Below are 12,426 nucleotides of genomic sequence, written 5' to 3' on the forward strand. Positions count from 1 at the left end.
CCCCCCTTTTTAATGAAGTATTACATACATTTTTCATATAGGTATACTTACATAATTGAATTTTATTAATGCTTACAGTCGACAAGTTCAGAATCTTCCCAGTAATAAAACACTATGTCCTTAAAACAATCTAAAAATTAAAGGGAGAGATTTGAGTGTGTCATTTTCAGTCTGACAAAAGTTCCAGATGGTAACTAAGCATGAGATTTTAGGAGAAATTTCATCAGAAATAAAGAGATTGAGTTTCTTGGTCATCCAAGAAACTAAAGAAAGAGTGGACATAGCTAGGGAAGAGTGAGTTAGCCTGGGGTCAAGCTGATGACAAATTCATTTTGGGTAGTAGAGAAATTGTGGGCCACGTTAATGAATTTTGAACATTAGATCTCAGATGCTCTTCATGTGAAATAAGTTATGGAGGGAGATGGACATATTTTAAACATTTTGATGTGAAAATGCCATGTTGCACTGGATTATGGAAAAGAAAAGCACAAAATGATGTCTTTGCTGGTTTTTAAAAGACAAAATGAATGTCAGAAATTTTAAAATACACAGTGTCTTGGAATAAATTGCATGAAGTTTGGGATCTGTGCAAGGTGAATATTTCTGTTGGTAGTGATTATGTCTGTTGATCATTTGGTAACAGTGAGATTGGAGAGTACACATACCTTCAAAGTGAGGAATAAGTTTATGGTGAAGTCTTTCATTAAATTGAAGAAGACATAAATAGTCATTTGGAGAGGGGGGAGTCCTAAATCCATTTTGTTAGTGAAGAGTACATGTACTGTATAGTTTCCAAAGGAACAAAGTGGATATTCAGAAATATTTTAATACAGCTCTGTGTGTAATACTATAAAGCTGATAAAAAATATTAAGCATTTAAAAATTAGACAAAACAATTTGACCTATAAATCTTTTTATGATGGTATCAGCCAAGATTCTTAGCTCAGAGATATATCCCCATAACAGTGTCCTGCAATTCTAGCACCTCTTTGTATGTGAGTGTGTTCCAATAATGCTATTTACAGTGGTTCCTGACTGGCTCAGTCAGTAGTGTGTGTGACTCTTGATCTTGGGGTTGTGAGTTCAAGTCTCACATTGGATGTAGAGATTACTTAAAATCTTGAAACAACTTTTTTTTTTTTTTTTAACAAAAACAGTTGGTGGGTCAGATTTGGACCTTGGGCCATGGTTTGCCTACCCCTGACCTATAGAAAACCACCGTTAACATTTTGATTTCTTTCCTTACAGATACATAAATGTGTATCTCATATGTGTATCTTTTCAAATGTAATCATATAGTACATATTAGTTACTTTTTTAATTGAAGTGTAGTTGACATACAATATTACATTATTTTCAGTTGTTACATAGTGATTTGGCTACTACATGTTATGCTATTCTCACCACAAGTATAGCTACCATTTGTTATCACACATTATTATAATACCATTGACTATATTCCTTCTGTTGTACCTTTCATCCCTATGACTTAGTCATTCCATAACTGGAAGCCTGTATACCTTTCACTCTACTTTACCCATTTACCCATTCTCCCTACTTCCTCCTGTATAGAAACCATCAGTTCTCTGTGTTTGTGGATCTGTTTCTTTTGTTGTTCATTTGCTTTGTTTTTTAGATTCCATATGTATGTGAAATTGTACTTGGCTTTCTCTGACCTATTTCACTTAGCATATACTCCCTAAGTCTCTCCATATTGTAAATGGCAAGGTCTCATTCTTTTCTATGATGAAGTAATAGGTGTGTGTGTGTGGGTGGGTGTGTGGGTGTGTGTGCGCGCACGCGCGCACATACACGTGTACACCACTTCTTCATTTATCAGTGGACTCTTAAATTATTTCCCTATCTTGGCTATTACAAGTACTGCAATTGGGATGCACATGTCTTTTCAAATTAGTATTTTTTTCTTTGGGTAAATGCACAGTAGTGGAATTACTGAATCATGTATTTCTATTTTTACTTTGTTGAGGAACCTGCATACTGTTTTCCGTAGTGGCTATACCAGTTTCCGTTTCCATCAACAGTGCACAAGAGTTCCTCTCTCTTCACATTGTTGTCAGTGCTTGTTATTTCTTGTCTTTGTCAGTGTAGCCATTCTGACAGTTATAAGGTGGTATCTCATTGCAATTTTGATTTGCATTTCCCTTGATAATTAGTGATGTTGAGCACCTTTTCTTGTGTCTGTTGGTCATCTATATGTTTTCTGTGGGAAAACGTCTATTCAGGTCCTGCGCCCATTTTTTAATCTGGGTTTTTCTGGTGTGTTGAGTTACATCAGTTTTTTAAAAATATATTTTGGGGATTAATCCTTTATCAGACATATAAATTGCAAGTGTCTTCTTCTGTTTAGTAGTTTGCCTTTTCACTTTGTTGATGGTTTCTTTCACTGTGCAGTTTTTTATTTTGGTATAGTCCCAATAGTTTATTTTTGTTTTTGTTTCCCTTGCCTCAGGAGACCTGTCAGAAAAATGTTACTAAAGCTGATGTCAAAAATATTACTTGTCTGTGTTTTCTTGGGGAAGTTTTATAATTTCAGGTCTCACATTTAGTTGTATAGTACATTGTGCAGTAATTTTTGTGTATGGTGTGTTGAAGTACTCCAGTTTCACTCTTTTGCATGTAGCTGTCTACTTTCCTACATCATTTATTGAAGAGACTATTTTCCCATTGTATATTCTTACCTCCTTTGTTGTAGATTAATTGACCATATAAGCAGGGGTTTATTTTTGGGCTCTCTGTTCTGTTTTTTTTTTTTTTTTTTTTTAAAGATTTTATTTATTTACTTGAGAGAGAGACAGTGAGAGAGAGCATGAACGAGGAGAAGGTCAGAGGGAGAAGCAGACTCCCCATGGAGCTGGGAGTCCGATGCAGGACTCGATCTCGGGACTCCAGGATCATGACCTGAGCCGAAGGCAGTCGTCCAACCAACTAAGCCACCCAGGCGTCCCTGTTCTGTTCTTTTGATCTTTTTTCTGGTTTTGTGGCACTTGTTTTTCTAAAGAAAAGTAGTATGACATAAATCTTTACTTTTAATTTGTATTAGTGGTTCTGGATCTTCCTCTCTCCTAGTTACTAAAAGTAATGGGTAGTTTGAGCAATCAGACATAGTTCAGTGATTGTCATTTGTGAGATTTTTATCCCCTGGGTAAAGAACTCTTGGTTTTTAGTATAATAATTCAGCAACAAAAAAATTCTACCTTTAACATTTTCTTTTCTAGGTGCCAAAGGCCCTAATGAAATGCAGTCCAAAAAAGCCTCAACCGTATCGTATGAAGAAGCATTGCAACCTCCCTTATCTAGTTTTTTGTCCAAGAACAGAACATCCTTTGTTGAAGACAGTGAGTAGTAGTGTGTTGTTAGTGAGTTAGAAACAATAGTTAGTTCCTGGAACAATTTCTGTTGCTATTAGCCTTTTTACTTTTGTTGCTCTATACTTTATATGATTCTTTTGGTTTTACATGATCATATCTGTAAATGTTTGCTATTAATTATAAGCTCTGATTTCTTAAAATGTTTTTTGGTTGCATGTTTTACCTCCACTCTTTTATTACCTAATGTTTTCTTAAAGACTTTAGTACAGTATGAGTCTCTAATACATTAGTATATGAGTTTGTGGTCTTCAAATTATTAGGGAATGATAAAATACAGTAATTTGAAAAATACTCTCATTTCTTACTGTTCTCTCTGGGATTTTACTTAGTATTACATAAAATCATTGTAAATGTCTAACAAGTTTTATAACCTGTGGATGAACCATAATTTATGTAGCTATTCTTCAAGTCAGTTAGGTTTTTAGTATCTGTAGGTATGTGTATATATTAAATGATGTATTTCTTAGAGTTTTATCTTATTGTCCACTTTATTTTTGCCAACCAGTGGAAATTCCTTCTGTGGATGTGATTCCAAGTGCTAGGAAGCTAGGAGAGCCTATTCGATCAGCTATTCCTTTACATCCACCCTACCACCCTTCAGAGCCTCGAGCACCCTGTCCCATAGGAAAAGAATACTTGCGTTCAAGTCACATCTCCCCTGCCATGAATTCTCCTGGAGAGGACACAGCATTTTCTGTGGTAAGTGGAAAAACTTGCTTATAATTAGATAGAAGTCTCTAGATCTAAGGAGGTCTCTGCTAGAATAGTAGTCAGGGATACCCTGCTAATTAGAACACTGTACTTCTGAAATTTTACCTCTGCATATATCTGCATGTTCTGACTCTAAGGCAGTAGGGATGATTGTATAAAAAGGCAAATATTAAAAGCTAATGTGCATTATGTGTTCATTTTGTATCATGCACAGTTGTAGATATTATACACATATTGAATAATTTACTCCTCACAGTAGCTATGGGGTAGGTATGATTTTTATTTCCTATGAGGAAGCTGATATAAAGAGATTAAATATTTTGTCTCAGGTCGTACACAGCAACTGTAGAGTCAGGATTTGAACTTGGTATTCTAGTTTCAGAACCCATATTCTATGTCCTTAGTTAAATCACTTAAACTTTTATAAGTATAAGAAGCTATGGGGGCACCTGGATGGCTCAGTTGGTAAGTGTCTGCCTTCAGCTTGGGTTATAATCTCAGGGTTCTGAGATCGAGCCCCACGTCCGGCTCCCTGTTCAGTGGAGAGTCTGCTTCTCCCTTTCTCTCTCCCTCTGCCTCTGTCCCTGCTTGTGCATTCTCTCTCTCTCTCTCTCAGACTCTTTCAAATAAATATATAAAATCTTTAAAAAGAAAAAATGGGTGGGGGGAGGGATGCCTGGGTCAGTTAAGTGTCTGCCTTCGGTTCAGGTCATGAGCCTAGGGTCCTCGGATCAAGTCCTGCGTCAGGCTCCTTGCCCAGCAGGGAGCCTACTTCTCCCTCTGCCTGCTAATCCCACCTGCTTGTGCACACATACATACTCTGTCTCTGTCTCACCCTAACAAATAAAATCTTAAGAAAAAAACAAGTATGAGGAACACTCATTCATATTCCTATTACAGTGTGAACTACTATTAATACCTTGGCCTATTTGCTTCCACTCTTCTTTTAAAAAAAAAAAGTCCCTTTTTGTTTTTTTTGTTTTGTTTTGTTTTGTTTTGTATTGTTTTGTTTTGTTTTTAAGATTTTATTTGACAGAGAGAGAGTACAAGTAGGCAGAGCAGCAGGCAGAGGGAGAGGGAGAAGCAGACTCCCTGCTGAGCAGGGAGCCCTATGCGGGGCTCAATCCCAGGATCATGACCCGAGCCGAAGGCAGCCGCTTAACCAACTGAGCCACCCAGGCGCCCCAAAAATCCCTTTTTGTAAAGTTATCCTGTCCCTATCCTACAAATGAACAGCTAGGGATATGCAAAAGGTAAATTTGTAAACAATGATACATTCGCATTATTTAAATTCAAACAGTGCATAAAAAGTGCAAAGATGAAATAAAGATCATTAGCATTAGGTGGCTATATTCTTTGAAACATTCTGTGCATCTGTTTCAGATAGGAGGGTGGATAGATAAAAGGGATCATAGGCTAATGGTTACACTTGGGAGAGTTTTAGGAGAGGATGGTAGAGCTTTTGATTGCTGGTAATATTCTATTTCCTGACCTGAGTGGCATGTAAGTGGGAATATTCATTTTGAAATACTACTTGACCAGGACATTTAAACTTCAATAAAATTTTTTTAAATGTGCTTGTATTATAGTTGTTATTTACTAAAAAGTGTTTAATTTTATTTTGGTAGAAGAGAAAGGTAAGTGAAATTGAGAGATTCTTAAACACCAAATGCTTCTTCATAAGATTTCCTCTGAGATTAAGAAATAAATTATTAAATGAGATGCCTGGGTGGCTCGTCTGCCTTCAGTTCAGATCATCATCTTGGGGCCTATGATCAAGCCCCACATTGGGCTCTGCACTCAGTGGGGAGTCTGCTTGGGGATTTCTCTCCCTTTCCCTCTGTCCCTTCCCCACTGCATCCCCCCGACCCCCTGCACACTTGCACCTGCTCTCTCTCAAATAAATAAATAAATGTTTGAAAAAGAAATTGTTTAAAACATTGAGTTTATATTCATATTTTAGAAGATTTTATCTTTATTTCGATTTTGGACAGTTTCTGTTGACTTTTTAATACCAAAGAGAATGATTTTAATACACTTGTGATTTATTCATTTTTTTCATTGTCCACGTGTAGCTGTAGCCCCTAAATTTTCATATTTGAGAACACCTCATCTGCCTTTATATTTGAATGGCTTTCTGACCCACAGTTTTTATCTGAGTATAAATTTAGAGACATTGCTCTTCCATTCCTTTGGTATTAAGGATCAAGAGAGTATTTTGACAATTTTTTTTTTTTTTTTTTGAGAGAGCGAGTGAGCATGAGCAAGGTGTGGAGGGGGAGGAGCAGAGGAAGAGGGAGAGAGAGCAGCTTAAGCAGGCTCCACCCCCAGTGTGGAACCTCAAGCGGGGCTCAATCTCCTGACCTTAAGATGATCTGATGCCAAAATCAAGAGTCAGATGCCTAACCAACTGAGCCAACCCAGGCACCCTGACAAATGTGGTTTTTTTTGTTTTTGTTTTTTTTTTAAAGATTTTATTTATTTGACAGAGATCACAAGTAGACAGAGGGGCAGGCAGAGAGACAGGGGGAGGCAAAGAGCCCGATGTGGGGCATGATTCCGACCCTGGGATCATGACCTGAGCTGAAAGCAGAGGCCTTAACCCACTGAGCCACCCAGGCGCCCCACAAATGTGTTTTTAAAAAAGTAAAACAGGGGTGGAAGAGTGTGCAACTCTTGATCTCAGGGTCATGAGTTTGAACCCTGCCAACAGGCTCAAATGTTGGGTGTAGAGATTACTTAAATAAATGAAAAAACTTAAAAAAAAGTTAAACATGGAGAATAAAGGGACTGAGCTTTGTGCCACATGTCCCACCCCCTCGCAAAATGTTTCTATGTGCCATCTTTTGTAGCTTTTTCAAATCAACTGTCTTTTGTTTTTAATAGGAATCAGATAATAAAGTTGTCTTAACTTCAGAGTTGACTAAAGATAGCAAACAGGAAATGTGTTCAGCCCAGATCCAAGGCCCTAGGACAAGGAAGTTTCCCAAAGGAAAAAGGTAACCTTATTGCAGTCTGTTTTCAGTCCCTTTGCGAAGGCATTTGAAGAAAGGAGTATACTCTCCAGACTTAGCTCTGAAGATCAGTATGAAATATTTGTTAAAAGCATGCATTACAGCACATTTGGCTACTTAAATGTCACATGGTCATTTTATTACAGATATGAAAGCAGACCTGCAGTCTCATCCTGGGATTCAGTCCTCTCCCAGAGGCCAAGAAAGAGATTAACAGAACAAGAATTACATGCAGTTTCTGAGAAACTCTCTCAACGGCTCTCTGAACTAGATTGGGCAAGTCTTATTTTTTATCTATATTGAGTTTGCCATAGTTGGTGAATATTAAAGTGATCTAATTGAAGATGAACGCTAAGCTAAGGCACCAAAATTAGTTGTGTCTTAGTTACTGTGAAAATGTTCCATAAATCAGGCAGGTAGGACATAGGATGAGAAGTCATCTCTTACTTAACCTTTCATGATATAACCAAATTTGGTATGGATTTATCCTGATTTTTACTTAATTCTGATGAAAACTAATCATTTAACTGATTACATTAAAATCTTTATTTTAGATACACCTAAGACAGATTTGGTATAAAATTAGATTTTGTGTAAAATTAGATCTCTTGATCCTCACAAATCCAGTATTACAATTTGGGGGTATCATTGAATAAATGTATTAAATCCTTTTGTAATTTACTATAAAGTTTACTGACACTGAATAGTCCATAGCATTGATATATACCCTTCAAAAACTAAATATGCATAAGCATCTGAAAGTTATTAGTACCTAATTATGAGAAGAAGCTTTTTAAAGATTCTACTTTTCCAACTTGTATTCTGCTAAAATCAGTGAAAGATGTTGAAAAGTGTTTTTTCAATAGATGTTAAAAAGTGCCCTGGGTGATCGAATTAAAGATAAGACTGACTATGAAGAAGACGGTATTGGAAATGAAGAGATGGAGAGTAGGAAGGATGAAACCCTGTCTCAGCACAGTGACAGCATCATGGAGTATGGGCCAAAGAAGCGAAGGCCAGGTACTTATCCCAGAGAAGCCAGGATAAGGATGTCCGAGGGATCCATTTAGGGACTTCTATTTGTTTATGACTGGGTTTCTTATTTTAAATATTTCAGAAATATATAAAAGGTGAAAAAATATATCTTCACCACCTAAAAGGAGATGCTAGTAATTATATATGCTTTACACCTTTTGAATTTAAAAATAAGAGTTGAGGGATGCCTGGGTAGCTCAGTTGGTTAAGTGTCTGCCTTTGACTCAGGTCATGATCCCAGGGTCCTGGGATCGAGTCCCACATCGGGCTCCCTGCTCAGTGGGGAGCCTGCTTCTCCCTCTGTCTCTGCTGCTCCCCCTGCTTGTTCTCTCTCTCTCTCTGACAAATAAATAAATGAATAAAAATCTTTAAAAAAATAAATAAATAAATAAATAAATAAATAAATAAATAAATAAAAATAAGAGTTGAAATCCCCTCTGTCCTCCCCACAGTCCATTTTTCCCCTCCTTCAAAGAAACAAGTCTCTCAAAGTTTATATCTTTTATCCCTGTTTTTATTTTGTTACTTTATTCAGATACAATTGACACACAACACCGTATTCACTGAAGGCGTACAGTATAATGATTTATTTATAGGTTGATTGTGATATAAATGATTGCCTCAGTACGTTTAGTTAACATTTATCACTTCACATAGTTACAAGTTTTTTTCTTAAAACTTTTAAGATGGAGGCGCCTGGGTGGCTCAGTGGGTTAAAGCCTCTGCCTTCGACTCGGGTCATCATCTCAGGGTCCTGGGATTGCGTCCCACATCGGGCTCTCTGCTCAGCAGGGAGCCTGTTTCCTTCTCTCTCTCTCTGCCTGCCTCTCTGCCTACTTCTGATCTCTCTCTCTGTCAAATAAATAAATAAAATCTTAAAAAAAAAAAATTTTAAGATGGGATTTTTTGCAACTTCCAGATATGCAGTATGTTAACTATAGTCACCACACTGGATATTATATCCCCAGAACTTATTTATAATTGAAAGTTCGTACCTTTTGATCACTTTCACGCTCACCTCTGGTAACCACCAGTCTGTTCTCTGTATCTATGAGTTTGGTTTTTTTAGATTCCACATATATATGAGGCCATACATTATTTGTCTTTTTCTGTCCGACTTACTTTCACTTAGCATAAGGTCCTCAAGGCCCATCCAAATTGTCACAGATGGCAAGATTTCCTTTTTTTCCTATGGATGAATAATATTCTCTTATGTATTTTTCTTTATCCATTTATCTGTAGATGGGCATTTAGGCTGCTTCTGTATCTTGGCTATTGTAAATAATGCTGCAGTGAACATGGGGGTGCATGTATCTTTTAGAGGTAGTGATTTCTTTTCACTTCGGGTACCCAGAAGTATCACTGGGTCATATGGTACTTCTAATATTTTGAGTGACCTCTGTACTATACTATATAGTGGCTGCACCAATTTATATTCCCCCTACCAGTGTACAAGGGTTCCTTTTTCTCTTTATTCTCTTCCAACTCTTGGTATCTCTTGTCTTTTTTATCATAGCAATTATTCTAAACCTGTAAGGTGACAGCTCATTGTGATTTTTATTTTAATTTCCATGATGATTAGGGATGTTGAGCCTCTTTTCATGTACTCTTTTTTTTTTTTTTTTTAAAAGATTTATTTATTTATTTGTTTGTTTGACAGAGATCACAAGCAGGCAGAGAGGCAGGCCGAGAGAGAAGGGGGGGAAAGCAGGCTCTCTGCCGAGCAGAGAGCCCTGCGGGGCTTGATCCCAGAACCCTGGGATCATGACCTGAGCCGAAGGCAGAGGCTTTAACCCACTGAGCCACCCAGGAGCCCCTTCATGTACCTTTTTTGGCCCTTTGTAGGTTGTCTGGGGGAAACTATCGAGTTTCTCTGCCCAATTTTTAATTGTATAGTTTTTGGGTTTTGTTGTTGTTGTTTTCCTATTGAGTTGTATGAGTTCTTAATGTATTTTGGATATTAATTCTATATTATATCTGATTTGCAGATATTTTCTCCTGTTAGGTTGCCTTTTCATTTTGTTGATACTTTCCTATGCTGTGCAGAAGCTTAATATTTTCCCATTTGTTGATTTTTGCTTTTGTTGCCTTTGCTTTTGGTATCAAATCCAAAAAAATCATTGTCAAGACTAATGTCAAGTAGCTTTTACCTGCTGTCTTCTTCTAGGAGTTTATGGTTTCAAAGATCTTACATTCAGATGCCTAATTCATTTTGGTTGATTTTTGCATATGGTGTAAGATAGGTTATAGTTTCATTCTTTTGCATGTGGCTGTCCAGTTTCCCCAGTCCCATTTATTGAAGAGACTCTCTTTTCCCCATTGTATACTTTTGGCTCACTTGTTGTAAATTAATTGACCATATACGTGTGGGTTTATTTCTGGGCTCTGTATTCTGTTCTGTTGATCCTATGTGTCTTTTGTGCTAGTACTATATTGTTTTGACAGTATAGCTTTGTAATACAAATTGAAATCATGAAGTGTGATGCCTTCAGCTTTGTTCTTTTTCAGGATCACTTTGGCTATTTGGGGTGTTTTATGGTTCCATACCAATTTTGTGATTGTTCTCTTTCTGTGAAAATACCATGGGAATTTTGAAGGGATTATACTGAGTCTAGATGAATTTGGGTAGTATGGGCATTTTAACAATATTAATTCTTTAAATCCTTGAGCATGGAATATCTTCCCATTTATTAGTGTCTTCTTTTATCAATGTCTTAAACAGTTTCAGTATATAGGGCTTTTATTTTCTTGGTTAAATTTATTTGTAGGTATTCTATTCTTTGTTAAATTATCATTCAAGTATAGTTAACATACAGTGTTAATTATTTTAAGGTATATAGTATAATGATTCAGTAATAATGCTGTACATTTCTCAGTGCTTATCAAGCTAAGTATACTCTTAATCTCCTCTGTTTTACCTATCCTCCACCCACCTCCCCTCTGGCAACCACCGGATCTCTGTCTTTGAGTCTGTTTTTTTTATTTCTTTTTTTGTTTCTAAATTCCACATGTGGGTGAAATCATTTCTCTTTTTGATTTTTTTTAACTTAGCATTCTACTCTCTAGGTCATCCATGTTGTTGCAAATCAGAAGATTTCTTTCATTCTTTTTTATGGCTGAGTATCTTTTAAGCAATTGTAAATGGGATTGTTTTCTCTTAGCATATATTTCTTAGTATATAAAAAGCAACTGATTTTTGTATACAGTTTTTTATATCCTGCAACTTTACTGAGTTCTTTTATTCTAACAGTTTTTGGGTGGGGTCTTTAGCGTTTTCTATAACTACTGTAGTGTCATCTGCAAATACAGAGTTTTATTTTTTCTTTTTCAATTTCAGTGCCTTTTTTTTTTTTTAAGACTTTATTTTTAAGTAATCTCTACACTCAACATGGGGCTCAAACTCACAACCCTGAGATCAAGTCACATGCTCCACAACTGAGCCTGCCAGGTGCCCCTGAATGCCTTTCATTTCTTTTTCTTACCTAATTGCTCTGGCTAGGACTTCCTCTACTGTGTTGGATAAAAGCAGTAAGAGTAGATAGGCATCCTTGTCATGTTCCTGAAATTAGAAGAAACACTTTCAGCTTTTCACCATTAAGCATAATGTTAGCTGTAGGCTTATCAGATATGGCCTTTATTATGTTGAGGTTTATTCCCTTTATACCCAGTTTATTGAAAGTTTTTTCCCTGAATGGATGTTGAATTTTGTTAAATGCTTTCTCTACATCTGTTGAGATGATCTTATGTTTATTCTTCATTTTGTTAATGTGGCGAGTCACACGGATTTGTAGATGTTGAACCATCTTTGCATTGGAATAAATTCCACTTCATGATGGTGTTCATGATTCTTTCACTATACGGTTGAATTCATGGGAGTTTTCGGTGGCTCAGTTGGTTAAGTGTCCAACTCTTGCTTTTGGCTCAGGTCATGATCTCAGGCTAGTGAGATCAGCCCTGGCATTGGGCTCCATGCTCAGCAGAGTCTGCTTCTCTCCCTCTGCTTCTCCCCCTGCTCATGCACATACACATACTTTCTTTCTCTAAAATAAATGTTTAAATATATACACACACACACACGTACACACAGTTGCATTCATTTGCTAATATTTTGTTGAGGATTTTTGCATCTGTGTTCATCCATATTTATTTTGAATCAGTATTCATCATTATGCCTGTAATTTTGTTGTGCTGTCCTGTCTAGTTTTGGTATCAGGGTAGTGCTGGCCTTCTAAAATGAGTTTGGAGCTATTTCCTTCTCTTCCATTTTTTGGGAAGAA

General features: G+C 36.7%; 1 protein-coding gene across 3 annotated transcripts in view; it reads left to right on the plus strand.

Annotated features, from left to right (window-relative positions):
- CEP95 (centrosomal protein 95) overlaps positions 1–12,426 on the plus strand; it is a 42,002-nt gene that overhangs the window by 14,272 nt on the left and 15,304 nt on the right. For all 3 annotated transcript variants that reach the window (XM_032319920.1, XM_032319922.1, XM_032319923.1), the window contains 5 exons: positions 3,237–3,356; positions 3,895–4,088; positions 6,987–7,099; positions 7,261–7,390; positions 7,981–8,134. In XM_032319920.1, coding sequence (XP_032175811.1) covers positions 3,237–3,356; positions 3,895–4,088; positions 6,987–7,099; positions 7,261–7,390; positions 7,981–8,134 — 711 coding nt within the window. The remainder of the gene's footprint in view (positions 1–3,236; positions 3,357–3,894; positions 4,089–6,986; positions 7,100–7,260; positions 7,391–7,980; positions 8,135–12,426) is intronic.

This window comes from Mustela erminea, chromosome 18 (genome assembly GCF_009829155.1).
Source record: "Mustela erminea isolate mMusErm1 chromosome 18, mMusErm1.Pri, whole genome shotgun sequence".
Classification (NCBI taxonomy): domain Eukaryota; kingdom Metazoa; phylum Chordata; class Mammalia; order Carnivora; family Mustelidae; genus Mustela; species Mustela erminea.